This window comes from Mercenaria mercenaria, chromosome 17 (assembly GCF_021730395.1).
Source record: "Mercenaria mercenaria strain notata chromosome 17, MADL_Memer_1, whole genome shotgun sequence".
Classification (NCBI taxonomy): Eukaryota; Metazoa; Mollusca; class Bivalvia; order Venerida; family Veneridae; genus Mercenaria; species Mercenaria mercenaria.
In genome coordinates this window covers 32,158,479-32,184,531 of record NC_069377.1, presented here as the reverse complement: position 1 = coordinate 32,184,531, position 26,053 = coordinate 32,158,479, and the positions used below count along the sequence as shown (strand labels likewise).

The window sequence follows — 26,053 nt, the reverse complement described above, 5'->3', positions numbered from 1 at the left end:
TTATTACCTCAGGTAAGTTTGGTTGCATTTTACTGTAGATATTACCAGGTTTCAGATAAGTTAATACTGTTTTAATTAGTATGTCATTTTTAAAAAATTTACTTATATCCGTATAAAAAGTTTTACTGTGAATTCATTTTTTGTCATGGGCAGCTACTTAATGAGGATATGAGTTTGTGGATGCACAGGGTTAATGCAAAAATAGTTCACACTGTGTGTTTTTTTCACACTGGAGATAACTCCGGAGGCTATTCAAATTTTGTATAATTATGTCCCTTTTCTCAAAGAGCCAAGAAAGATCGTTCAGAATGTAAAGAGAAATGATTTAAAAAAAAAGGTTAAAAAGATTATCTAGTCGGTAGCCAGACTATAATGCAAAAAGGTACCAAGTGCTGATATTTGAAGGTTATGGTACCTTTTTGCATTAACCCTGCAACTTTTGACACAAAGAAGAATGGGGATTCTACTTGATTGTTAGGATTGAATTTTGTGGACTGACTCAACCACAAAATCCATGAACATTAGTCTCCAAGGGCCACGAATATTATATATGAAATTTAAACGAAAAAAAAATGTGATAGAATTTTGTTGTAATATCTGCTTGTCTATTATCATTTATGTTTGTATAAAGTTTGGTGGTTTGAGTCATTATTTGCCTTAGTACAGGAGACACGATTTTGTGGGTTTTTTTAAAGTTTAAAGATAAAAATAGATAAAAACTGTTTGAATTTCATGTCATGGAATAGCGCAACCATGAAAAACTCAGAAAACCACCAATATAATAAAAAGATGAACTTTACAAAAATGCTGTCTTGTCATAATCAGTTGACCTTGAAGGAATTTCACAAAGGTATTTGCTTGTGTATTTCTTCTGTACTGCTTGCTGCAAAGTAATTATTTGTTATGTAAACTCTTTTCAGGAATCAAAGAATAGATCAAAGAAAATATGCAGTAATGGACAGTTTTTGTTGCATTGATTGTAGCTTTTACCATTTTATCATCAATGTATAGTCTTGTAACATCAACATGCAACTGCATTACATCAATAGCTTGTGTCCCAAGTATGTTTATAATATACTGTTAAGTCATTTATTTCATGGGGGACAAAATTGCGTGGATTTTTTGCACAAAATTAATTCACAACCAACAAATAAAATTTCCATTTATTTTATCATCCGAAGTTAATATCCGCTAATTCATATCCGCACGAAATTGTCGAAATAGCTGTTTCGGCAGAAACCACAAAATTTCATATCCATGGTATTAAATAATCTCATCATTGCAAGGATGATACAGATAGTACCTTGTAGATTGTATGGAAAGCAAAGGCTTATCAGTGGGAGAGGTTGCGAGTTGGATCCCTGGCAAGGTAGTCTATCATGACCTAGTAGATAACACTATATCCTTAGTTTTCATCCTCCTCCTGATGATGATGATGATGACCACATCTGATTGGTTTGGAGAAGTTGTTAGTTAGTTGCAGAGAATAAATTTTAAATTCAACTGGTATGGAAGCAAGAAACTCTTGAATATAGACTGACTTTCTGTCAACTGCCTTAACCCATTTATCAAACAAACAAATATTGTTCTACTTGTCTTCTGATGTCAGAAAACCATCTGTCGTTAATTTCCTCAGAGTGATAAGGTCATCTCTTCATTTTCATATCACACGTACAACAGTACAACACATACAACACGTACTGCCTCATTTCCATGCATTTATGTATATAGTATATTTCTTGTACTGTTTAAATAGTCATAATCTAATTATTTCCCATGTTTCTTATGTACTAGATGGGTATACATCATACAGATGCTGAACAAACTGCATTAAAGTCTGTTGTCTGGATTTTTGTGATTTTCCAATAAATTGAATAGATTGTATTCCTACAGCAATACAGCATGCCAGATCGAACATCGGGCAATTACGCAAATATTTTCAATAGTTGGTACAAACTCACTGCATATTGGGGGAATATCCTGGAGAGTTAGGTATATATATACTAGTTTCGTGATTCCGTGTCATGGTGGGGTCAGCCTGACAACTTCCGGAGTGTTATGCAAGTGGAAAAATGGATCTATAAGGAATAGATATCTGAGATTGCTGCAGTTGGATTGCTGTTTTGTGCTGTTTTTCTGTAAGGAGGAGGTAAATATTTGATGTCATCTTAATATTGAATGTTAAGGTGTGCTATTGTGATCAATGACGGTCCTTCATACTGGTCCGTTTTACGTTTGTTAAGGTTTTGTAAGTTGAAATTTCTTTAAACAAGTCATCTGCTCTTAAACCAATGGCATTCATGACTGTTCCTTCAATAATCTTTTTCCTAAGATGTTTGAATGGTCTAGCTCTGTAACACATAGTGACCACCAGAGCTAAAAATAAAAAAATCTTTCAGTCAAGGCCTTCTCCTTAGTTGCTACTCTGGTTTAGAAATCATTTGAGCCGTGCCATGAGAAAACCAACATAGTGGGTATGCGACCAGCATGGATCCAGACCAGCCTGCGCATCCGCGCAGTCTGGTCAGGCTCCATGCTGTTCGCTTTTAAAGCCTATTGGAATTGGAGAAACTATTAGCGAACAGCATGGATCCTGACCAGACTGCGCGGATGCGCAGGCTGGTCTGGATCCATGCTGGTTGCAAACCCATTATGTTGGTTTTCTCATGGCACGGCTCAATTTTTACTGAAATGTTGTTAGGTCTACCAGAATGGTCAAACATGATTATTTTTGAATATGTCAGAAAACCATGCCACATTAGACAGCAAGGTCACTTTTTCTCTTTACAGGAAATGTTGTTTCTTTGTGATAACTTTATTCTGTCCAGTGGGGGCTATATTTTGTTGATCTGACCTTTAACATTAATAGTCCAAATAATAGGACATATCGGGGACAGCTGATAACTTTTGACTGCCGCTGTCCTAGAGGGATGACAACTAAAATATCAGATCATAAAATAAGTCATCCCGATAAGCCAGATGAATAAGGCTACATTATGATAACATCTGAAAATTGCTATGAAATACCATATTCCACTTTCGTTTTTCAACTTTATTTCTTTTAACTATACACAAAGTAAGATAATTAGAGTTTAGTAGTTGGTTTTAAGCTCGACTATGTGGAATGGATTTAACTTCACACATTTATTCACTGTGAAGAACTGACTTACACTGCACAGGTGCCTATTGCACATTCACATGCTGTATTTTGCTTTTTTTTGGTTTTTTTTTTACAAAATAATGCCTTTTTTAGCTTGACTTTTCGAAGAAAATGTAGAGCTATTGCACTCACCCTGGCGTTGGCATTGGTTAAAGTTTTTGATAAAGTCAAATATCTCTGTTACTATCAAAGCTATTGACTTGAAACTTAAAATAGTTGTTTACTATCAAAGTCTTCACCAGGAGAAACAATCCCCATAACTCTGATTTGCATTTTGACAGAATTATGCCCCTTTTTAACTTAGAATTTTTGGTTAAAGTTTTTTATAAAGTCAAATATCTCTGTTACTGTCAAAGCTATTGACTTGAAACTTAAAAATACCTATTTACCATCAAAATCTACACCAGGAGAAACAATCCCCACAACTCTGATTGAATTTTGACAGAATTATGCACCTTTTTTAACTTAGAATTTTTTGTTAAAATTTTTGATAAAGTCAAATATCTCTGTTACTGTCAAAGCTTTTGACTTGAAACTTAAAATACTTATTTACCATCAAAGTCTACACCAGGAGAAACAATCCCCATAACTCTGATTTGAATTTTGACAGAATTATACCCCTTTTTAACTTAGAATTTTTTGTTAAAATTTTTGATAAAGTCAAATATCTTTGTTACTATTAAAGCTTTTGACTTGAAACTCAAAATAGTTATTTACTATCAAAGTCTGCACCAGGAGACACAATTCCCATAATTCTGATTTGAATTTTGAGAGAATGAATTGTGCACCTTTTTAACTTAGAATTTTTTAAAAAAAATTTTGATAAAGTCAAATATCTCTGTTACTATGAAAGCTTTTGACTTGAAACTCAAAATAGTTACTTTCTATCAAAGTCTACACCAGGAGACACAGTTCCCATAACTCTGATTTGAATTTTGACAGAATTCTGTCCCTTTCTAACCTGGAATTTTTTTTACTGGCAAAGCTCTAATTCAGAGTCAAGCACAGAGAAAAGTCGAGCACACTGTCTTATGGACAGCTCTTGTTTCGACTTTTTTTTCCAACTGTCGAGAGTTGCTGTCCACTGACAGTTTCAGTTTTACATTGAAAGGCTTATCAAGATACATGTAAGTCCTAATGTTGTTTTCAAGGATTTGCTTGCAACTTAAAAAAATGAATCTCTATGAAATAAATATGGTCATAATGTAATATGCCTGGTTATGGCCCTTTGAAATGAAAGGGTTGTCTGGATAACTCTGTACAAATTAATACTTGCATTGAAATTTTATTGAATGCAGTATTTGCAATTTTTTATGGCATTTGGCACAGCATTGCTGCCTTGTTTGTCAGTCCATCCTTCCTTCCATCTGAAAAAGGTTGGACAGTGACCCCGTTTAAAGGTTTCAAAAGATTTATCCAAAAGTCAGGATATTAAAGTTTATAAATTTAATGATAACCTATTTTTTTGTACCTAATAAATGCTCATCAGTTATTGTTAAGACATCTCTAATCTGTGTTTGTCAAATAATTGTGATTGATTGATTCACCTGGGCATTACTGGGTAACACAAGCAATCATGGTTGGACATGGAGTATTAGTATCAGTTTGGGGACAATAAATGTCTCTTATTTTAGCTCAACTGAGCATGAAGTGCTTTAGGTGAGCTATTATGATCGATCGCCGTCCAAAATTGACCCGTCCGTAATCCGTCTAGCTACTCTTTTCTTCAGATGACATCTTCTCTGAAACTATATATCAGAATTGCATCAAACTTTGGAATTAGGCCCCTTTTACTAGCTGCTAGAGCTAAAACTAGAAAAACCTTTAAACAATTTGTTTCTAATGAACTGGCTTGATGGATTATCATCAAACTTTGTCTGTTTAGGCGATGCTAGAGGTAAAAGTAGAAAAACCTTTAAATAACTTCTTTTCATGAACTGCTTATTGGATCTTCATTAATCTTGGTTTGTAGCATCATTGTAAGGTCTGCTCCGTTATTTGTTCAAATGAGGTCACTCTATCCATTTTAGTGTCCACTTGAAGAGATAAAAATAGAAATACCTTTAAACAACTGCTTCTCTTGAACAGCTTTACGGATCTTCATTAAACTTGGTCTGTAGCATCATTGTAAGGACCTCTCTTCCAAAAATTCTCAGATGTAATCATTTTCTACTGCATGTAGAATGTTTGACACCTGGAGCACATTAATATGGTCCTCTTCCAAAGTTGTACACTCTCTAGGCCCTGACACTCAGGTGAGTGATGCAGGGCCATGATGCCCCCCTTCTACATATACAATACCTAGATGGAAATGAGCAGATAGTACAAGAAGTTGAAGAACCATAAAGTTGTCTCAAGTAATTTTTGAATTATCTCCCTTATTTTACTGAAATTGAATAGAACCTATTGCAATTACTGATTAGGGAGCTTTATATTTATTCATCGGATAGTACTGTCTAGATGTGTTAGACCCATATCTTCATCAATTTTAAATACTGATTTAACACCCCCACAAGTCTTCTACCCTGTCTCCCTCTTTTCCACATTAATAAAACAAAATGCAGCAGTAGGGATATGGCTGTTTCTTAAGACAGTTTTTGTTAAAGATGTCCAAAATATGTTCCACTCATTGGGACATACTGTGCTGCATCAGCTTTCTTATTCAGCCAGCCCAAAGATCAGAGTCACAAGTTAAGCTTTTATAGAAGTTATTTATTAGAGAAAAAAAATTTAGTTTCCAATGACAAGATGCTGAATCACCCAGGAAGAAGGAGATTTTAACATTATCTATGGCAGGTTTTGCTGTATAACATCTTTGAAAGGTTACAGGAGGTTTTCATTCTGATTGGAAGGTCCAGAGCTTAATGTGCTGTTACTCATTTACAAACTTTCATTTAAAGTTTTGTTTGCTTGGAGATGTACTTCTTGTTTAAACATCTAGACAGTTCAAACATGGATCAAACTTTCAGTGTAATTTTTATAACAAGTACAGAAGTGCATACGTGATTAGGAAAATGGACAATACAGGTACGTGCGACGGAGCTGGTATACCTTTGTATTTCCCTGTTCAGCGGCAAGTTTGTAGATATCAAAAACCTTGTGATAAGCTGTTTTAAATGACGACATTTCGTCATTTCACCTCCATAACTCTTGAGTATATATCTCGTACATAAAAATAGAAAGTCTTTATTTGGAACCCACGGAACGTTTGATTACAGTCTAAGATTTAAATTATTGATGAAGGTGAAAAATTTGCTGAGTGTTGTTCAATAGTTTATTTATTGTTTGGATTTGATTGCATCTTTATTTCTAATGGTTACCGGATGGTAGAATTCTGAAAGAAACAGGGGTCTTAGCTTAGCTAAAATTCTGCTATGTAAGTCTTTTTACTGCAAAATTTTAATATTCTCGTTTGACAAGATTATTCTTAAATCTGACGTTTCATGTATACATTTAACAAAGTTTTGATAAGTGTTAATATGGGGCACATCATTATCATAATTTATGTAATCTTTAAGGAAACAGTTACCGTATAACACTTAATTTTGAAGGCACCAAAATCTTGCGATTTATCAAAATGTGTTTATTGGCGCAGTTTAAATATTCCCCCAATTCAAATTGTGCTCATTTAAGAAATAAAATGCCAAAATGAACTTACCGTAAATTCTTTCATTACTTTTAGTGTTGTAAACGTTTTCATATTTATAAATGTTGACACTATAGCTATGAATAGAATATTTTGTACGTTACTGTACATAATTTATATATAATGTAAATTGTTTTAACTGTCTTCAAATTTTATGACGATAAATAAAAAGCTAAAACGTAATGGAATGTTAGAGCTGTAAATATGTAAGCCATGCCATGAGAAAACCAACTTAGTGGCTTTGCGACCAGTATGGCTCCAGACCAGCCTGCGCATCTGTGCAGTCTGGTCAGGATCCATGCTGTTCGCTTTCAAAGCCTATTGCAATTACAGAAACCGTTAGCGAACAGCATGGATCCTGACCAGACTGCGCAGATGTGCAGGCTGTTCTGGATCCATGATGGTCGCAAAGCCACTATGTTGGTTTTCTCATGGTGTGGCTCATGTTATTAAAAAATGTTTCTTTGAATTAAAACATCTTTTAAATCGTTGCTTTATTTGCTGTTGGTGAATTTCAACCAGGCCTGTATTTACAGCAACCATTAAAGCAGTTCACTGATTATTTCAATGGTGAAAAACACCAGAAATTTATTCAGTCGTAAAAAGTCTTGACCACCAGTTCTGCAAGTGTGAATATTAGTGCCACCAAAATTAACTGATATAGTAAGTTAGAGAAAAACCTTTTGGATCAAATTATAATGTTGTAATTGTTTTTTAGCTTGACTATTCAAAGAATAAGTAGAGCTGTCCTACTCACCACGGCATTATAAGTCGGCATCACACCTTGGTTAAGTTTTTGGTACCAGTCCACATTTAGACAAAAAATTTTGAGATAAAGCTTTGAAACTGTCAGCACTTGTGTACCATCACTTTGTCCAGTTTTAGGCAAGAGTACAAAACTCCCATCGAGGATTTTGGCTGAATTATGGCCCCTTTGAACATACAAATATTGGTTAAGTTTTTCGTATCAGTTCATTTTGTGTAAACTGTTTGACATATGGCTTTTAAACTTTTATCACTTGTTTATTATAACAATCTCTACCTGTAGGCAAGAATACATGACTCAGAATTATGGCCCTTTTTTGAACTTGGAAATTGGCTCAGTTTTGGTATAAGTCTGCAGTTTGCCAAAACTATTTGACATGTGTCTTTGAAACTTTGAACATTGTATATTGTCATGATCTCCATTTTTAGGCAATAGTACATAACTCTGACAACTATTTTGGCTGAATGATGGCCCCTTTTGGACTTACAAATCAGTTAAATTTTTCATACCAGTCCATATTTTGTCTAGCCTGTTTGTCATAATTATATGGCTTTGAAACTTGGACCACTTGGTTACCATCATAGTCTACATATGCAGGCAAGACTACATAATTAGGACAAGGATTTTAGCTCAGTTATGGCCCTTTTTCAACATAGAAATTAGTTAAGTTTGGCATACACCATTCCATATTTTGTCTGAACTGTTTGATATATTGATAAGGATTTGAAACTTTGAACACTTGCTTACCATCATGTTTACACATTGCCATATAGTGCAAGACTTAGCCAAATCCCCAAATACAGGTAAATTGTTTACCTTATCTATTTTTCTTCTTTTGTCTGAAAATCTCTGGTAATATTTTGACCACACTCTTCCTTCAATTCTTCGAATAGTCGAGCATGCTGTCAACAGACAGCTCTTGTTCTGGCGGCTATTTTAAAAGACACTTAAGTTTGTGATGAGGCTTGCAAGATAATAAAGTAATCAGATTGCTGATGTAATGGTATTTTGAACACATATGAGCCATGCCATGAGAAAATCAACATAGTGGCTTTGCGGCCAGCATGGATCCAGACCAGCCTGCGCATCCGCGCAGTCTGGTCAGGATCCATGCTGTTCGCTAACAGTTTCTCCAATTGTAATAGGCTTTGAAAGCGAAAAGCATGGATCCTGACCAGACTGCTTGGATGCGCAGGCTGGTCTGGATCCGTGCTGGTCGCAAAGCCACTATGTTGGTTTTCTCATGGCACGGCTCATATGTTAAAATTGTGAACAGAAGTTAAAATGTATTTAAATACAATTTAATCATAAGATTATGTTATGCATTAATTAGGCTTTGATTAAAACAATAAGGTATTGTTAATATTTAAGGCTACCTGAATGTAAAAAATGTGGAAACGTGAGAAAAGGTGAAATTCACAACACTGTGATATATTTCGGTATTTGAAAGAAATCAGGCATTTAATGTTTCGACATGATACGGATCATCATGCAATTGTTTCCCATTTGCTTTCTATTTGTAAGATAAGAAAGACATTTAGAGTAATATATTTCATTTTGTAATTGTAGATATAAAATCTTTTGTTAAATATTTCATGTCTTTGTGGCATAATCGGCAAGTAGAGAAGGTGGTATAATCGGCAAGTAGAGAAGGTATCTGCTTAATGGATTTTAGATTTGAAAATGACAAGTGACCTAAAGAAAATTTGGATTAGCCGATTTTGTTTCTATGGATATGACAGTGTATTTTGATAATTTATCTTTTTGCCTCAGTGGAATAATTAAATACTTCTGTACTAAAAACAAGACAAAATATTTTATATAAAAGCAGGATGACTGCAAATTAATGATTTTTAGCTCACATGAGCACAAAGTGCTCAAAGGTGAGCTTTTGTGATCACCCTGTGTCCGTCGTCGTCTGTCCGTCAGTCGTCCGTCGTCCGTCCGTCGTCAACAATTTGACTGTTAACACTCTAGAGGTCACAATTTTGGCCCAATCTTAATGAAACTTGGTCAGAATGTTATCCTCAATAAAATCTTGGACGAGTTTAATATTGGGTCATCTTGGGTCAAAAACTAGGTCACCAGGTCAAATCAAAGGAAATGCTTGTTTACACTCTAGAGGTCACAATTTTGGCCCAATCTTAATGAAACTTGGTCAGAATGTTACTCTTAATAAAATCTTGGACGAGTTTGATATTGGGTCATCTGGGATCAAAAACTAGGTCACCAGGTCAAATCATAGGAAAAGCTTGTTAACACTCTGGAGGTCACAATTTTGGCCCAATCTTAATGAAACTTAGTCAAAATGTTGATTTTGATGAACTATAGGTCAAGCTCAAAGCTGGGTCAGGTTGGGTCAAAAACTAGGTCACTAGATCAAATCAAAGGAAAAGCTTGTTAACACTCTAGAGGTCACATTTATGACTATCTCTTCATGAAACTTAGTCAGAATGTTAATCTTGATGATCTTTAGGTCAAGTTCGAATCTGGGTCATGTGGGGTCAAAAACTAGGTCACTATGTTAATCGAAGGAAAAGCTAGTTAACACTTTAGAGACCACATTTATGACCATATCTTAATGAAACTTGGTCAGAATGTTAATCTTGATGATCTTTAGGTCAGTAGGTCAGGTGAGCGATACAGGGCCTTCATGGCCCTCTTGTTTCTTTTTAAGATTAAGAAAACAGATATATTAAAGCAAGTTGAGTGCAGATTTTTGACTTTTTTCATGAATTAAGAAAGCAAGATATTTGGTATTTAAAAGCAGGTCTGCGTGTATTTATGACTTTTTTATCCAAAATTAAAGCAGAACAGGTATTTGATATTAAAGCAGGATGGCTGTACATTTGTTTATTTTTTTTCCCAAAATTAAGAAAGCATTTTAGTATGTTAGAAATACTAACTGAAAAAGGAAAAAATAATGTGATAGTAAGTCTTTCTTTTGTTAAGACACTGAAGTCAAGCCTTACTTTTATTAAAACGTAGGGAAGTCAATCTTGCTTTTGTAATAGTCAGCAAATGTTTTGAAATATGACCTATGGACCAAAAGGTACTACAGTAGCTGTGGCAGTTGTGATATATTAGTCATTAGCTCAGTACTTTAAAGTAAAATATCAATTCAAACAGATGACATATCATGTTTTGACACTTTAAGGACAGTCTTAATCAGACAATATAAGATAATTTAAGATGATTCAAGATCTGCCTGGTACCTATGATTTTTTATGCACATTTCGTTTTAAACATGATTGATTCTCAGTCAATACACAAAGTTTAAAGAAATTCTGTCTAGGAAAATTTTTACCTATATACATGTACATAATATTATAGAAAACTGCATATTTCTTTAAGCAGCAGTCTGTGATACGATGATTAAGAGAACAACAGGCTTTACATAGTGCAATTAAACTGTCTTGTTTTCTGGGTAGATGTAACCAAGTTTGACTGGTAATCATAATAAAAACAAAACCCTGTTAATAACAAAGCAGAAAAAAATACAAGTGCTGGTGGTGTATGTGTCAAGCTTCAGTGACATTCACCTCAGGATAATGTAAGATATGATATTTACAGCTCAGTGAACCTTTGATTGTCAAGTTGAAAAAAATCTGAATGTTAAATGAAGTTTTTATTATGCAATATGATATTTGAGTGCAAATTTTGGAGTTACAAGGAGTTTTAAAATTAAACTAAATGGTGTTTTAATTTTGTTAACACAGGTCAAGAACTGTGAATGTCTCTTTTCAGCAGAATCAAAATATTTGATTAAGATCTTCAATAAATTGGAGTTATCTTACTTTTTGCAGTGTGAGGTTTAGCCTTGAAGATGGGTACAGCCAGACTGGTTCCCAGTTTTAATTAAGTGACAATGAGTGTTGAAGCTGGTTGAAAAATAATGTGACACAGTCTGGGATGGAAAAACCCATGATTCAGGGTTGCAGCAGCTGTAGTTCTCTTAGAAAAGGGGTCAATGTGACCCCTAGTCCTTCCTCCTGGGAAAACCTTACTGATGTCTGCTGGGATGTATTTGGCTGCTTGAATTCTACAGGTCCCTGTGGGAAACGATTAATCGTTCACTTCTCACTGCCTGGTACCCAGATTCATATAGATATCGGAAATGGTAAGGGTAGGTGTTGTCTTGTGATCTTATATTGTCATTCTAGATATATTAGTCTGCATACACTAACTTCTTCTTTTTGCATGTTTTTGTAGATTCTTTCATTATACTCGCTTTGGTTTATTTATAGATCACCTGAGGAAAAAGTGGGCGTGGTGAGTTATTGTGATACCCCTGTATCCGTTGTCCATCTCAACAGTTGTATTGTACAGTTGTAACACTCTAGATACTACAGTTGTGACTCAGTCTTAATGAAGCTTTGAATGTTTGCAGCAATAAAATGTTGTAAGGTATCAATACTGGGTCATCTTTGTTCAAAAACTAGGTCACTAGGTCAGATCATAGAAAGACTGTTAATACGCTAGAAGCTACTTTGTGTACATGATCTTCGTGAAACAGTGACAGAATGTATGTATGACATTAATTAGGTCAAGATAGAAAGTGGGTCATGTTAGGTAAATAGGTAGACATGTAGGTCAGATTGACAAAAACATTAAAAAAAAAAATAAAAACTTTGTTTACTCTCTAGAGACCCCATTGCCTTACTGATCTTCATGAATTTTTGCCAGAATATATGTCATTATGACATCTAGGTCAAGTTAAAAACTGAGTTATATCTTCTGCTAGAATGTAAAACACCAGGTCACTAGGTCAAATCTTAGAAAAAAAACGTTACTATGATAAATCTTAGAGAAATCTTTTTAACTCTCAAGAGGCCACACTTTTACCAAATCTTTATGCAGCTTGATCAGAAGGTTCGTCTTTATGATTGAAACTAGGCCATCAAATATAAAAAGCTAGGCCACAAGGTAAAAATCACAAAAAAAATAATTATGTTAACAACTTAACACTCTAGTGGCCACATTTTCTACTTGATCTTCTTGAAACGTCTTCAGAATGTTGGAAACTGACATCGAGTGTCAAAACTAGTTCAGGTGAGCTATCCAGGATCCGTAACGCCCTCTTGTTTTTCATGGCATGAATTGATTTCTTTAGTTTCTGTAGCTTTTCACTGTTATATTATCTTTTCTACAGAGCATTTTTGTGCCAGTATTGCATGCTGGGAAAACAGGTATATTAAATTACTGTTGGAACTCAGAGTGCATATTGGAGCTAGCTCAGATCAGGATCTAACCTGGTACCTGTCAGTGGGGTCTGGCAGGGGAGACAAGTGCACCGTTACTAATTTACTAATCCTCAGGCATTACTTGAGAAATTGCTCTGGGTTTTTAAGACAAAGGAAACAGCTTATTATCATTCTGTCAGATCAGATATGATATTGTATTGCTTAAGAGTTAATTTTTCCAAATTAGTGGACATCTGTCTCTATAAAAGATATTTATATGCTTTAACTTTTTTGTGTGATACTGTAAAATACATCCACTACTATTTAAAAATACTTTTAAGTTACATAACAAATAATCAAGGCCTTTGAGTGGTTTGTCATCTAATTTACCTGAAGGTTCAGAGTCCAGATGCATAGGAACCGCCCTCGTGGTTAAATACGAAAGCATCTGAACGATGAACCATGGTAAATTAGACGATAAATCACAAGAAGGCCTTGATTGTTTTTATTCTGACATGCTTATTGACATATTTTAATAAATATTATGCTGGACTTCATTTACCCGAGGAGTAATGTATCGGACCTCATGCGGCAATTTGATGTCATAATGCTCTCTTACCGGTCGGCATGTCAACCGTTGTTTATCGCAGAATGTACAGTGCTTGATTTCCTTCGAAATCAAATCAAGTCATGTTAGAATGTTAATTGCTTATGACAGTATGTCGACATGACAAATTGCACGTCATCAGGAGTAATTTTTTTTTGTCCCCACCTGTTTAACATTACTATAATGAAGAACTTTATAATGCACCTTGATGTAGTTATTTAAAAGATTTTTTTATGAAGTAAATGTTTGCATACATTCTAATTCATTGCTGTTTTATTATGTTAATAATTTATTTATTTAAGGAAGGAACTTTTATTTTGTGAGGCGTACGCCAACCCTCCATTTGGTGTAACCTTACCTAGATTTTGTGTTTTGATCCTTTCAAACTTAAATGGTAGGATATTTTTCCCATATAAATCAATGGATAGAAAAGTGTATCTTGAAAATTCCCAGCTAATTTTACTCCTACATATTATACAGGAAATCTAAATAGAGAATTTCTTTTAATTAAAAATGTATTGAGTATTGAGCTCGTAAGCTACCTGCAGAAGCATGTAGAGAATGCGCCTGGCGTGTGGTGCTACTGGTTTTATTATGGAGTGTAACTTGTTATCTCACGGTAGCAGCATGTGTCACTGGCTGCATGACTCATAGAGCTCTATAGAGCTTTATTGGAATCACATTTTAGCAGCTTGTGAAAAAAAAATTAATTGCCCAGTCTCCTTTGAAAAGTAGGAATCATTTGAATGAGAAGGTGGAAAAATAGAAATTCTGTGTTTTTATTACTGGAAGGAATCCAGTAACTTCTCATTCAGTCTTTTTGTGCAAGTCGTGTATATCAATATTATTTATGCATAATGCATGTATTTAGATGGAATGCATATGTATTCATTCGTATTGTTTGTGTGTGTGTTTTGCATGAAAGTTTGGAATAATTCCGTTGGTAATCCGTTGGAGATTATAATGGCCGTGCAAGATGATCTTGGATGATTTTGGTTTGTTTTTAGGTAAGTAAGTTCCAGGTATATATACCTTCAGGGCAAACAGGTGGATCTTGTTTGTAAAGATTTGTATAAAGATCAGTAAAAATGGATCATATCCAAAGATTTTATATATTGTATGTGTTGCAAGTGTAAAGGGGCAAGTAAAAAGAGGATAGTTATAGAACTGGTTAGGCTGGTGTCAGTATTATGTGCCTGGTAGGGGTATTTTGTCACGTGCCAAAGGCCTGATATTCTAGTGAGGCAGTACTAGAATAATTGGGCATTGCGCTCACTGTTAGAAGTAGACATTGCATTAATATGACTGAAAAATTATTGGAAAAGTTGCTAACCCCAAACATAATTAGGAAGTATAGTGTTGATGGTGAAATTGGTATGACCTGTCTATAAATATGTACACAGTGAACCCGTCTTGAAGCAAGTTAAGCTAAATGCTGTATTTAGAAGACAGTGGTGTTTACCATTGTGCCACATGCAAGTGTTTCCCTTGACAGAAAAAAGAAATGTAACTATACAGATAAATATAAAACCAATGTTACTGTGAAGGATGCTCTTGTGGCATAATACGTAATAGTGTCCAATCCAAGAATGACAAGAGAATTGTCTGCTTTATGAATCTTTCCTTTAATTTACATTAGGGCACACAGTACATATAATTATCATCCTGATTTGCTAGATAAAGCTGTTGATAAGTTGATAAGTCGTGCTCACCTTGCCTTTGGAAGGAAATTCAGAAAAAAAATCTCCCGTCTGAAAGTGCTCAGACTTTTGATTTTGAATATTAGAATCAACTTAATCGTGACTGTAACCAATCAGTTTTTCTTGCACATATTAGGGCTCTTAAAGTTCATTCACTTCCCTTTATTTACTGTGAAGTCATGGGGGACTTATTTTCATAGATTTTGTTGATACATCAGTCTACCAAATCAAATTGATAGTAAAAACCACGAAATTTCATGTCCACGAAAATAAATGATTCCACAGTACATTCCAGTTAAACTAGGCTGCACTAATAAAAGTCAATTATTCCAGTACAAGTCTTTTATAAAAGAAAGCTGTTTACAAATGGAGAACCATATGCCGCCATGGTTAGTTTAATACTTGTATCATTTCTTCCATGTGTTACCAAGTATACAATCAATTCTGACCATTTGTTTTAATGCTCACCTTCAAAGAGAGAGAAAATACTTTTAAAAAAAGGGAAAAGCTGTTGCATTTGTTTTGTTTACGTCATTCGTTAATATTTGTTCAATACTTTGCAGTCGTTTGTGGATTAATGTTTTCTTTCTCACTTTTCGAAAGAGTTTCGTTTTTTTCGAGAAATTGCTGATGTGAATTGATAAAATTTTTCGTATGTTACTTAGAGAAAAAAAATATGTGTGGATTTTCAAGTAGATACAGAAAGCTTATCTGATTTTCATCACCAACTATTTGTTGATGATATGTTCCACTGCAATGGCTCCGTATAATAATAACACCAGAGCTTTGTCAGAATTGAGTTCACTGTTTGCGGATATACCCCATTCTGTAGGTGAGGTCTTTGTAAACTTTTTTGTTTTAAATGCGTGAGGGGTAGGAAGTGGAAGAGGGGAACAGGTTAGAACTAAAAGAAAATGCAATATTTTTCCAGTAGGGAAAAGAAATGAGAAGTTAAAGATTAAATGAACAAAACTTCAAAAGGAATAACAACTGCTGAGGGCAAAGAAGATCGTAGTGAGAGTTCAAACAACAGAATTTAGATGAATTTAAATGTAGAACTTTGTTCTGCAAGTCATAATATTATTATTCCTCATTCTGTTCTGTAAATTGCGTGTGACATAAAATTATTAAGAAACCCGACACTGCTGAAAATTTAATATAACCATCTTTTATGATCCACTTTCTAACATTTAGATTGATGAGCGAATTCTTCTGAGAGATTGTCCAAAATGAGGCTATCGAAAATGCTTTTAAAATGACCATGCATGTCTGCTAACATGCAGCTATATAATTATGTACTCAATGATGGTATTAATAAATAATATAATCACGTTTAATCAGTCTATAAATTAATCCTTCTCTGTTTGCTATTGATTTTAGTAAGCATTTCTTTTACTATAAATTTACTATTGATTTCAATAAGTATTTCCTAATAATTTTCTTGTTCTTAAATCCTTTATTTATGAAGGCTTTTTGTGTAATCTCATTATAAAAAAGTTATTACATTCTAGGTCTGTGTAAGTTATTCACTGTCACTTCTTATTACTGAAGTACAAGTTTGTATTTAAGTATATAAATTTTCCTTCGTTTTAGAAAACTTTCACTTTTATATACATATAAAGTGGCATGTGATTTTGTATTTCAGTTAAAGCAGCAGGTGTATTATGTGTGCTCGGGATAAGTTTTGGCATAGGTACATACGTACTATATAAGATCTACGACAAGTTTGTCCGACCCCCGAAATCACGTAAACCCAGCGAAGGAGAGTACTGCTCAGATGGTGAAGAGGCCGAAGAGGATGAGTTGTGCAATGAAAACGTAAGTATGACTTTATAACCTGGGGGTTAAAGCTTTTGTTGTAGCTTCAAGAGCATGGCGAGTTGATAATAAGCAACAATGGATGTTGTGTATAAGAATTTGAAAGTGAGTATATTTTTAGCTCACATGTCACAAAGTGACAATGTGAGCTTTTGTGATCACGCAGCGTCCGTCGTCCGTCGTCCGTGCGTGCGTGCGTCCGTGCGTGCGTCCGTGCGTGCGTAAACTTTTGCTTGTGACCACTCTAGAGGTCACATTTTTCATGGGATCTTTATGAAAGTTGGTCAGAATGTTTATCTTGATGATATCTAGGTCAAGTTCGAAACTGGGTCAACTGCGATCAAAAACTAGGTCAGTAGGTCAAATAATAAAAAAACCTTGTGACCTCTCTAGAGGCCATATTTTTCATGGGATCTGTATGAAAGTTGGTCAGAATGTTTATCTTGATGATATCTAGGTCAAGTTCGAAACTGGGTCAACTGCGATCAAAAACTAGGTCAGTAGGTCAAATAATAAAAAAACCTTGTGACCTCTCTAGAGGCCATATTTTTCATGGGATCTGTATGAAAGTTGGTCAGAATGTTCATCTTGATGATATCTAGGTCAAGTTCGAAACTGGGTCAACTGCGGGCAAAAACTAGGTCAGTAGGTCAAATAATAAAAAAACCTTGTGACCTCTCTAGAGGCCATATTTTTCATGGGATCTTCACGAAAGTTGGTCAGAATGTTCATCTTGATGATATCTAGGTCAAGTTCGAAACTGGGTCATGTGCCGTCAAAAACTAGGTCAGTAGGTCAAATAATAAAAAAACATTGTGACCTCTCTAGAGGCCATATTTTTCATGGGATCTGTATGAAAGTTGGTCAGAATGTTCATCTTGATGATATCTAGGTCAAGTTCGAAACTGGGTCAACTGCGATCAAAAAGAAGGTCAGTAGGTCAAATAATAAAAAAACCTTGTGACCTCTCTAGGGCCATACCAAATTGATATGTCGTTCGTCGGAACTACCGCATCAATAATTTCATTCCCGAGAAAAAAAAATAAAAATCACCCGCCCGCACGTACATAAAAATCTCCGAAAAAAAATTTTTTTTTCCGATTACGCGGTCCGGAATAATAATGGCAAAACAGGTTTTATCGCTGTTTTAATGCGTCAAAGTGATATTGATCGGATTTCATACGTCCATAATACATGTAGCTGATGTCCCAAACTCAAAAAGTCAGGAATTATGGTGTTGTTCATCATTTGTTTTAAATCTGGAGTGTCTGTGCTAGTGCCACACATGGCCTTCGATGTGCCGGTAGGTAATGAAGTAGGCACATTCTACTTTTGTTCAATACAGTGAAAAGAACGAAGCCCGACTTGTAAGACGTGCACGGGGATGCAGTTAAAAGTATTTGGAAATATTGTTCAGATATAAAGTTTTCAAACCATTTGTTATCAGTTGTTTAGTTCAGCATGTTATATCTAGAGCCCAAAGCTGAGGCCAACTACTATCTTAAAAAATATTTGTTCACAGATCCTGACCGACCTATCACATTGTCTCGGCCCAAATCTTTTTGAACGTAACTTTTTTAGTACAGCAGTCAGATATTCAATCAAAACGCATTTTGTCAATTTAAAAATTGTTTAGCTTTTCAAATAAGTAGTGTTGATATGAAAATAATTTCTAACAAAATCTGTCCTTTTGTAACCCCATTTTTGCCTGTTTGTACACATGACGCCAGGATATATTAATTGGCTGTAAATTGATTGAACGAAAGAAACTGAAAAAAACAGACCCCCCCCCCCCCCAACTCTAAATTTCTAGTTCAGTCAAAGCACAACAAACCACTTTTAAGGGTGGCCATATTGGGATCATTCTTTGACCGTCTGTTATCATTTTTGCCTGAAATGAATCTCTACCACAAAAACTTAAGCTAGCCTGATCTGTTAAGAAATTATTCCAAAGGGATTTGAGCAATGTCAAAGCATCTGTCTGCCCAACCCCCTTTGGTCTCACTGGTCAAGTGGTTTATTACTTCCCCTCACCTCTATGGGTTGGAGTTCCACTAGGGGCACAAATTTGTTCATGTGTCAAAGCCATCTAACTGTGTTTCAGAAGAAATGTTATTCCACACATGTGCCTGTTTTGTCTTAAATATTCCTCATCATGTACCGTTAAATAGGCAACGCCTTCAGATTAATGTAGAAAAATCAAAATTAAAAATAAGACACTCATCCCTTAGTAATTATAATTACAAAATAAAAAAAAAGTGATTCAGTGAGTTTTGGCAAGAATTTATTTGCAAAATCATTCATGTAGTCTTTAAAACATATAGAAAAGCTATATACTGTGATACCCACACTGTAAATGTTTGATTTCTGTGTTATTTCTAAAGAAATGTTAACTTTATGTATAATCATAACCGCCTCCTCAAAGATCCAAGCTGGGGAAAAAAATAAAAAAAGCCCGCTCGCTCCATGTAAAATCTACCCGCCTCTGAAAAAAACAAAATTGAGAAAAAAAAAATAAAATAAAAATTTCGCTCGCCCGCTCCTATTTTTTTTTGAAAATTTTCCGAAGAACTATTAATCAATTTGGTATGGCCTAGAGGCCATATTTTTCATGGGATCTGTATGAAAGTTGGTCAGAATGTTCATCTTGATGATATCTAGGTCAAGTTCGAAACTGGGTCAACTGCGGTCAAAAACTAGGTCAGTAGGTCTAAAAATAGAAAAACCTTGTGACCTCTCTAGAGGCCATACTTGTGAATGGATCTTCATGAAAATTGGTTAGAGTGTTCACCTTGATGATATCTAGGTCAGTTTCGAAACTGGGTCACGTGCCTTCAATAACTAGGTCAGTAGGTCAGATAACAAAAAAAACCTTGTGACCTTTCTAGAGGCCATATTTTTAATGGGATCTGTATGAAAATTAGTCAGAATTTTTATCTTGATGATATCTAGGTCAAGTTCGAAACTTGTTCAACTGTGGTCAAAAACTAGGTCAGTAGGTCTAAAAATAGAAAAACCTTGTGACCTCTCTAGAGGCCATACTTTTCAACGGATCTTCATGAAAATAAGTCAGAATGTTCACCTTGATGATATCTAGGTCTTGTTCGAAACTTGGTCACGTGTTTTTAATAACTAGGTCAGTAGGTCAAATAGCTAAAAAGCCTTGTGACCTCTCTAGAGGCCATATTTTTCATGGGAACTATATGAAAATTGGTTTGAATGTTCATCTTGATGATATCTAGGTCAGGTTTGAAACTGGGTCAACTGCGGTCAAAAACTAGGTCAGTAGGTCTAAAAATAGAAAAACCTTGTGACCTCTCTAGAGGCCATACTTTTGAATGGATCTTCATGAAAATTGGTCAGAATGTTCACCTTGATGATATCTAGGTCTTGTTCGAAACTGGGTCACGTGCCTTCAATAACTAAGTCAGTAGGTCAAATAATAAAAAATCTTGTGACCTCTCTAGAGGCCATATTTTTCAGTGGATCTTCATGAAAATTGGTTAGAATTTTTATCTTGATGATATCTAGATCAGATTCAACACTGGGTCACATGAGCTCAAAAACTAGGTCACAATATCAAATAATAGAAAAAAACGACATCATACTCGGTTTAAAACTGGGTCATGTGGGGACAGGTGAGCGATTCAGGACCATCATGGTCCTCTTGTTAAGTTTTATTCTTCAAATGGTTGTCACATACACACACCCATACAAGTAAGATATCTCAACCACTGTTACGCTGTTAGATTCCTTAGCTTTGATGTATAGAAAGTTTCTGAAGGTAAGTCAACAGATAAAATGCCCTAGTCAAACATCTTGTGGGCTTTCATCTCCTGATCAGGTATAGGTATTGTATCAGCTTTCTCATTGTTTGCTTCAAAACATTAAATGAGCCGCGCTGTGAGAAAACCAACATAGTGCATTTGCAACCAGCATGGATCCAGACCAGACTGCGCGGATGCTGTTTGCTGAAGGTTTCTCTAATTGCAGTAGGGTTTGAAAGCGAACAGCATGGATCCTGACCAGACTGCGCGGATGCACAGGCTGCTCTGGAATTGGTCGCAAATGCACTATGTTGGTTTTCTCATGGTGCGGTTCAAATAAAGTTTATAGCTTACAGGAACCAAATGTTTACAGTGACTGTTGAGTATAGGTAGATGGTGCGGCTCCAGCCATCTATACACCCATTGTGCACAGTTTTATTGTTGACCTTATAGAGGTCGCAGTGTTAGTTTATTAATGGAACAGAATGATTTCCCTAGGACAACCTTAGACAATTTCTGTTCTGGGTCCATGTTAAATAGGTAAAAAAATGTAGGTTGCTAGGCCAGACTGTAGAAAAACCTTAGTGATACTAAGAGGCCTCATATTAAGTCTATCCTTGACTGCATCATTAAGGGTCAGAAATTGTGATTAATATTTTGATGTAATTTCAGTCTGTCTCTGTTATTATTGAATACATTTGACTTAAACTTACAAAATGGTTTTCCCACGTCATCAGTGCATCCACATTTGCAGATGTTAAGCTCAAGTTTCCCAATAATTGAGCGGTGCCATGGGAAAACCAACATAATGGCTTTGCGACCAGCATGGATCCAGACCAGCCTGCGCATCCGCGCAGTCTGGTCAGGATCCGTGCTGTTCACTTTCAAAGCCTATTGGAATTAGAGAAACTGTTAGCGAACAGCATGGATCCTGACCAGACTGCGCGGATGCGCAGGCTGGTGTGGTTCCATGCTGGTCGCAAAGCCATTATGTTGGTTTTCTCATGGCGCGGCTCATATATGCCCTATTTCATTATCAAGCATAGGAACATCCAAGAGCGCTGTGACCTCCAACAGCGCTTGTTAACCCTTCAGTTGACTCATTTCTAACAATTTGTACTTTAGTTAACGTAATCTGAATGCTTTCCTTTCACATTCTGTTAGGTCAAGTTCAACACTTGGCCGCTTCGGGTCAAGAACTATAATCTCATGGTCATACCATAGAAAACATTTATTAATATGTTATAGGTCATATTCTTTACCTGATTTGCATGAAATCTGAATAGGAATCTGGTCAAAACGTTAGTCAGTATGAAATCTATCGGTAATTTATGAAACTATGTCAGCTGTTCACTACGTTAGACTACAGTCTAACCTGTCTTAAGCAGCCAGCCAGGGGAAACAGACAATTTGGCTGCTTAAGCCAGGTGACCACTGATTGGAAGGGCAGCCAGTGTATATATATTTCAGACTTCTGACCAGTGTTCTGTCATGAATTTAGGCCCGTTTCTTTTTCGTTTACTCATCATTTTACCAGGACGCATTGACGTGCATTTGCCTTCGCAATGTAGATACTCGTGTATATAATGCGCAGTTGTTTGACCCCCGAGACCACCTCCGAATTGCGGGTGCACATTATGCACAGTATACACAATTTCCAGTTCGAAACGAGTTTGTGTATGATTTTTGTCATTTTGGTAAGGCTTTTAGTAAAGGGAAACTACTCTCCGCGCTAATTGTCTAGGCTAAAAGCTTCGATTGCCGTTACGTAACGTATTATCTTTATACGACGCAGGACCACTGCTGGTATAAGGTATTAGGTAATAGTACATTATTTTTCATTAAACAAAATTTATAAAAAATAAAAAATATTTAAATGTTAAAAATAACGATATCTTCTTGGTTTCATTTTCAAGAAAACAAAAAATCAGTAGTACAGCGAGACCAATTCCACCCTTCGCCGTGGGGGTAAATTATTACTGATGTTGATCTAAATCCTACTTTTGTTTTCAATCTACCTCAAAATTGACCAAAAATATTTTTTTCTCATGATTTTGGGCGCAAATCGGGGGTGCGCATTATACACGGGTATCTACAGAGGTAAATGCACGTCAGTGTATCCTGGTAAAATGATGAGTAAAACGCGAAACTTAGCAATCACATGTTCCTCAAGAATTGGGTATCTTCTGCAATTTTCACCCAAAAATATGTTTTGAAAGAAACATGGCCACTGAAAGGGGTCAAATATGGTGGTTGGGAAGTAATTCCGGTGGCTGCTGGGAGGTGACTGCTGAATAAAGTAATAAAACAGAGGAAAATCCATAGGGGAGAGTCACAAAATGACTGCTGAATGGAGGTGTCCGCCGATAGGAGATGACCGTTAGTACAGGTTAGACTATATATAAAAAGATTTACAGAAATAACAATTTTAACATTCTTAGCTTTATATAAGTCTTTACATGATTGTACATTAATTCTACCTTAACATTGAACGCTAAATAACAAGGTTTTGTCAGTTTTTTCAAAAACTTTGCCAAGTGTTACATTCTGCAAGTGCAATTATCAGAGGAAAACAAATAGGTACACCCTAAAAAAATAATTCTTCCTGTATTTTCGCTGCAGATTAACATTTTTTCATTGCTGACAAGTGTTTAAGAACATACATACAATTCTCTTTGCAAAATTCTTCTCTGGAGATAATTAACTACAGAAAAAACATGATTGTTTGAAGTTGCAAGGGGATGGGTAAAACCCTTTGACTTATTAAGGGTTTTGAGAATTCAAACTTACAAATACATGTACAAGAAAAATGACTGGAGACTAAATGTATAACTTGGATCAGGCCTGGTGTCCGAACCATCAATGTTGAGGGAGCTATGTTTCCCAGTTGTAAGAAATTTAAACTAGATCTTCTTTCCATGATGTTATTAAGCCTTACCCTGCTAAATTTCTGTAATGAACATGTCTATCTTTCAATTTCAGCAGTACCATTTACTGTAAAAAGGGTTGTTTACCAAAAATATACTGACTGAATGGCAAACAGAGCAGATCATGATCAGACTGCGCAGATGATCTACACTGGTCGCAAAGTTAGAATCAGTCATTTCCAGCATGATAAGGTTTAATATTATTTTTTGGGTTCAGGCTTCTGGTTAGGCTAACCTTAATTTTGTTCTTTGCTGAAAATGGTAACTTCTTAGCTCACCTGAGCACTAAAGTGCTGATGGTTATCAAAGATCTGGTGGTAGGATTGTTTGACATCTGTCATAGAGCATTCACATTATGTTTGTTTACACTCCAGTATCCCTATTTTTGAAGCAATCTTTATCAATCATTCTAAGACACAGTGAATACGGTGATAAGATCTAGGTCAAGTTCGATTAGGCGCCAAATCTGACCATAGTGTCTAGAGTTACATCCCTTGATTCATAAAAAAATGCAAAAATTGCAGTCAAGTTTAAAACTCTGGCATTTTCGTTTCTTCACTAAATCTTAATCATATTTAGATAGAGAACATTATGCCAGTTCAGAACCAGTGGGTCCAGAGTTTAATTGCACTTGATTTATGGACGAAAAATGCCATATTTCACAATCTTTATTCTAAGTTACCATCATTTTTTCATCAGTTTGTATACTCTCTGTACAGAATGTATAAGATCTAGTTCAAGTTAGATAATGGCTAAGATTGGTTTAGATGGTGTAGGCTTAACTATGTACCATTGATTAATCAAAAAGATTGTATAACTATTCGCATGACTTTGCTTTGATAGTTTTCCATTTTAAGAATATGAGTAAGTGAAGTCAAGAATTTAGATGTCAAGATTGTGAATAAGTAAATTCAAGAATATGAACAAGTAAATTCAAAGATATGAATAAGTAAGGTCGAGAGTATAAAAAGGTAAAGACAAAAATAGGAGTAAAGTACATGTAGTCAATAATAGGAATAAATAAATTATAAAAGAAGAGAAAAATTTCTATATATGACTTATAAGTCACTCGGTGCATTTGAGGTATGAATCATTTATTCCAAGAACTGCCGAAGAATGATAAAGCATAACCATTGATTAAATGGTTTTACCCCAGTAGCAAAATATCGTAAAATCAGAACACATATAAAAATGTTATTGATATGAAGTGTTTGTTAGTCTATGTAAAGTTATAAGAAAGGAAAAAACAGTGAATTGTTTCCATGCTATTTGATACGGTATTGATCCTTATATAGTGCACTTGACATGAATTGTAAAAGAAATAGCATGTTGTTTTTTAGTATCTTATATTATTGGAAATCATTTTAAATTAACCTTCAGCCTGCTGGCGGCAAGTGATTCTGCCTTTGCGACCAGTGCAGTCGAAGATCAGCCTGCACATGCGTGCAGGCTGATCATGGTGTGCACTATTCAGTCAGTAAATTTTCAGTGAACACCCCTTTGAATAAAAAATGGTATTGCCCAAATTGAATGATAGACCAGTCCATTTTAGAAATTTTGCAGGCTAAGGGTTAATTTCATAGGCATAAAATTTTGAGGTTTTGACCAAAATGACTATTTTGTTTCTTTCTCTGGTGTTTAATTTCATGGATAGACACATCCGCAAAAATTAGTCCCTCAATTATATAAATGATTTCACAGAATAAGGCAATTTATGTTAGGGCCAGGGATTAGATTATACAAGAAGAATAACTATTGAAACAAAACCAGAAACTTGAATAATTTCTTGCATAAAAAACTGGTCACGGCAGCCTTGGAGCAGTCTGCTTGATGTCCATCTAATCAGACTGACCTTTCTCCATTTGCTAAAGATATAATTTTCTTCCTCTTAGCAATTACCAGAAACTGGGAATCTTCTCCATCTCATATGAGTAATAGTATGTCTAGCAGTTCCCTCCCTTGATTTATTGATTACCAATATGCATGGAAGATTTACCTCCCCTGATTTTATTGACCCAGCCAGTTTGAGGTCAGGAATTGATTGAAAACGGATTTCCTTCCTAGTGTATAGCTATATTTAAGTGTTTTGCTATGTTATTGAACACCGGTTATGTCAGATCGCTTTGAATACAGCTTGTTAAATTAATTTAACCTAATTCATAAGCCATATTCAATGTCATGGTTTGGTTAATATCACATGCGCATGATTCCTGATTAAAGTTTATACTTTGTGTGTACATGTGTTGTTTACTAAACAACAATGCTGCATTTCAAAAATGTTAAATAATTTAAAAGCATGAGATGGAATCTAATTAAGTGAATGGGAAATTCCAACTGGAAGCAAGAAATTGAATAATTAACCTTTAGGTATGTATACTTTTTTTTACTCTTCTTTAAAACATGTATTAACGCATTAAGGGTTATGCATCACAGTTCAATTAAACTTCATATAATGAATGAATAAAAATGTTATGCAACA

General features: G+C 35.2%; 1 protein-coding gene across 10 annotated transcripts in view; it reads left to right on the top strand.

Moving 5' to 3' along the window:
• Positions 1-26,053, top strand: part of LOC123536288 (uncharacterized) — a 76,991-nt gene that overhangs the window by 15,711 nt on the left and 35,227 nt on the right. For 3 of the 10 annotated variants that reach the window (XM_053527592.1, XM_045319328.2, XM_045319330.2), the window contains 2 exons: positions 11,379-11,698; positions 16,708-16,880. In XM_053527592.1, the coding sequence (XP_053383567.1) occupies positions 11,485-11,698; positions 16,708-16,880 (387 nt within the window). In that variant the 5' untranslated portion in view covers positions 11,379-11,484. Of the gene's footprint in view, positions 1-1,994; positions 2,150-6,324; positions 6,537-11,378; positions 11,699-15,639; positions 15,895-16,707; positions 16,881-25,654; positions 25,942-26,053 lie in introns of those variants that run through there. The other 7 variants (XM_053527595.1, XM_045319332.2, XM_045319329.2 and 4 more) reach the window with 6 other exon arrangements.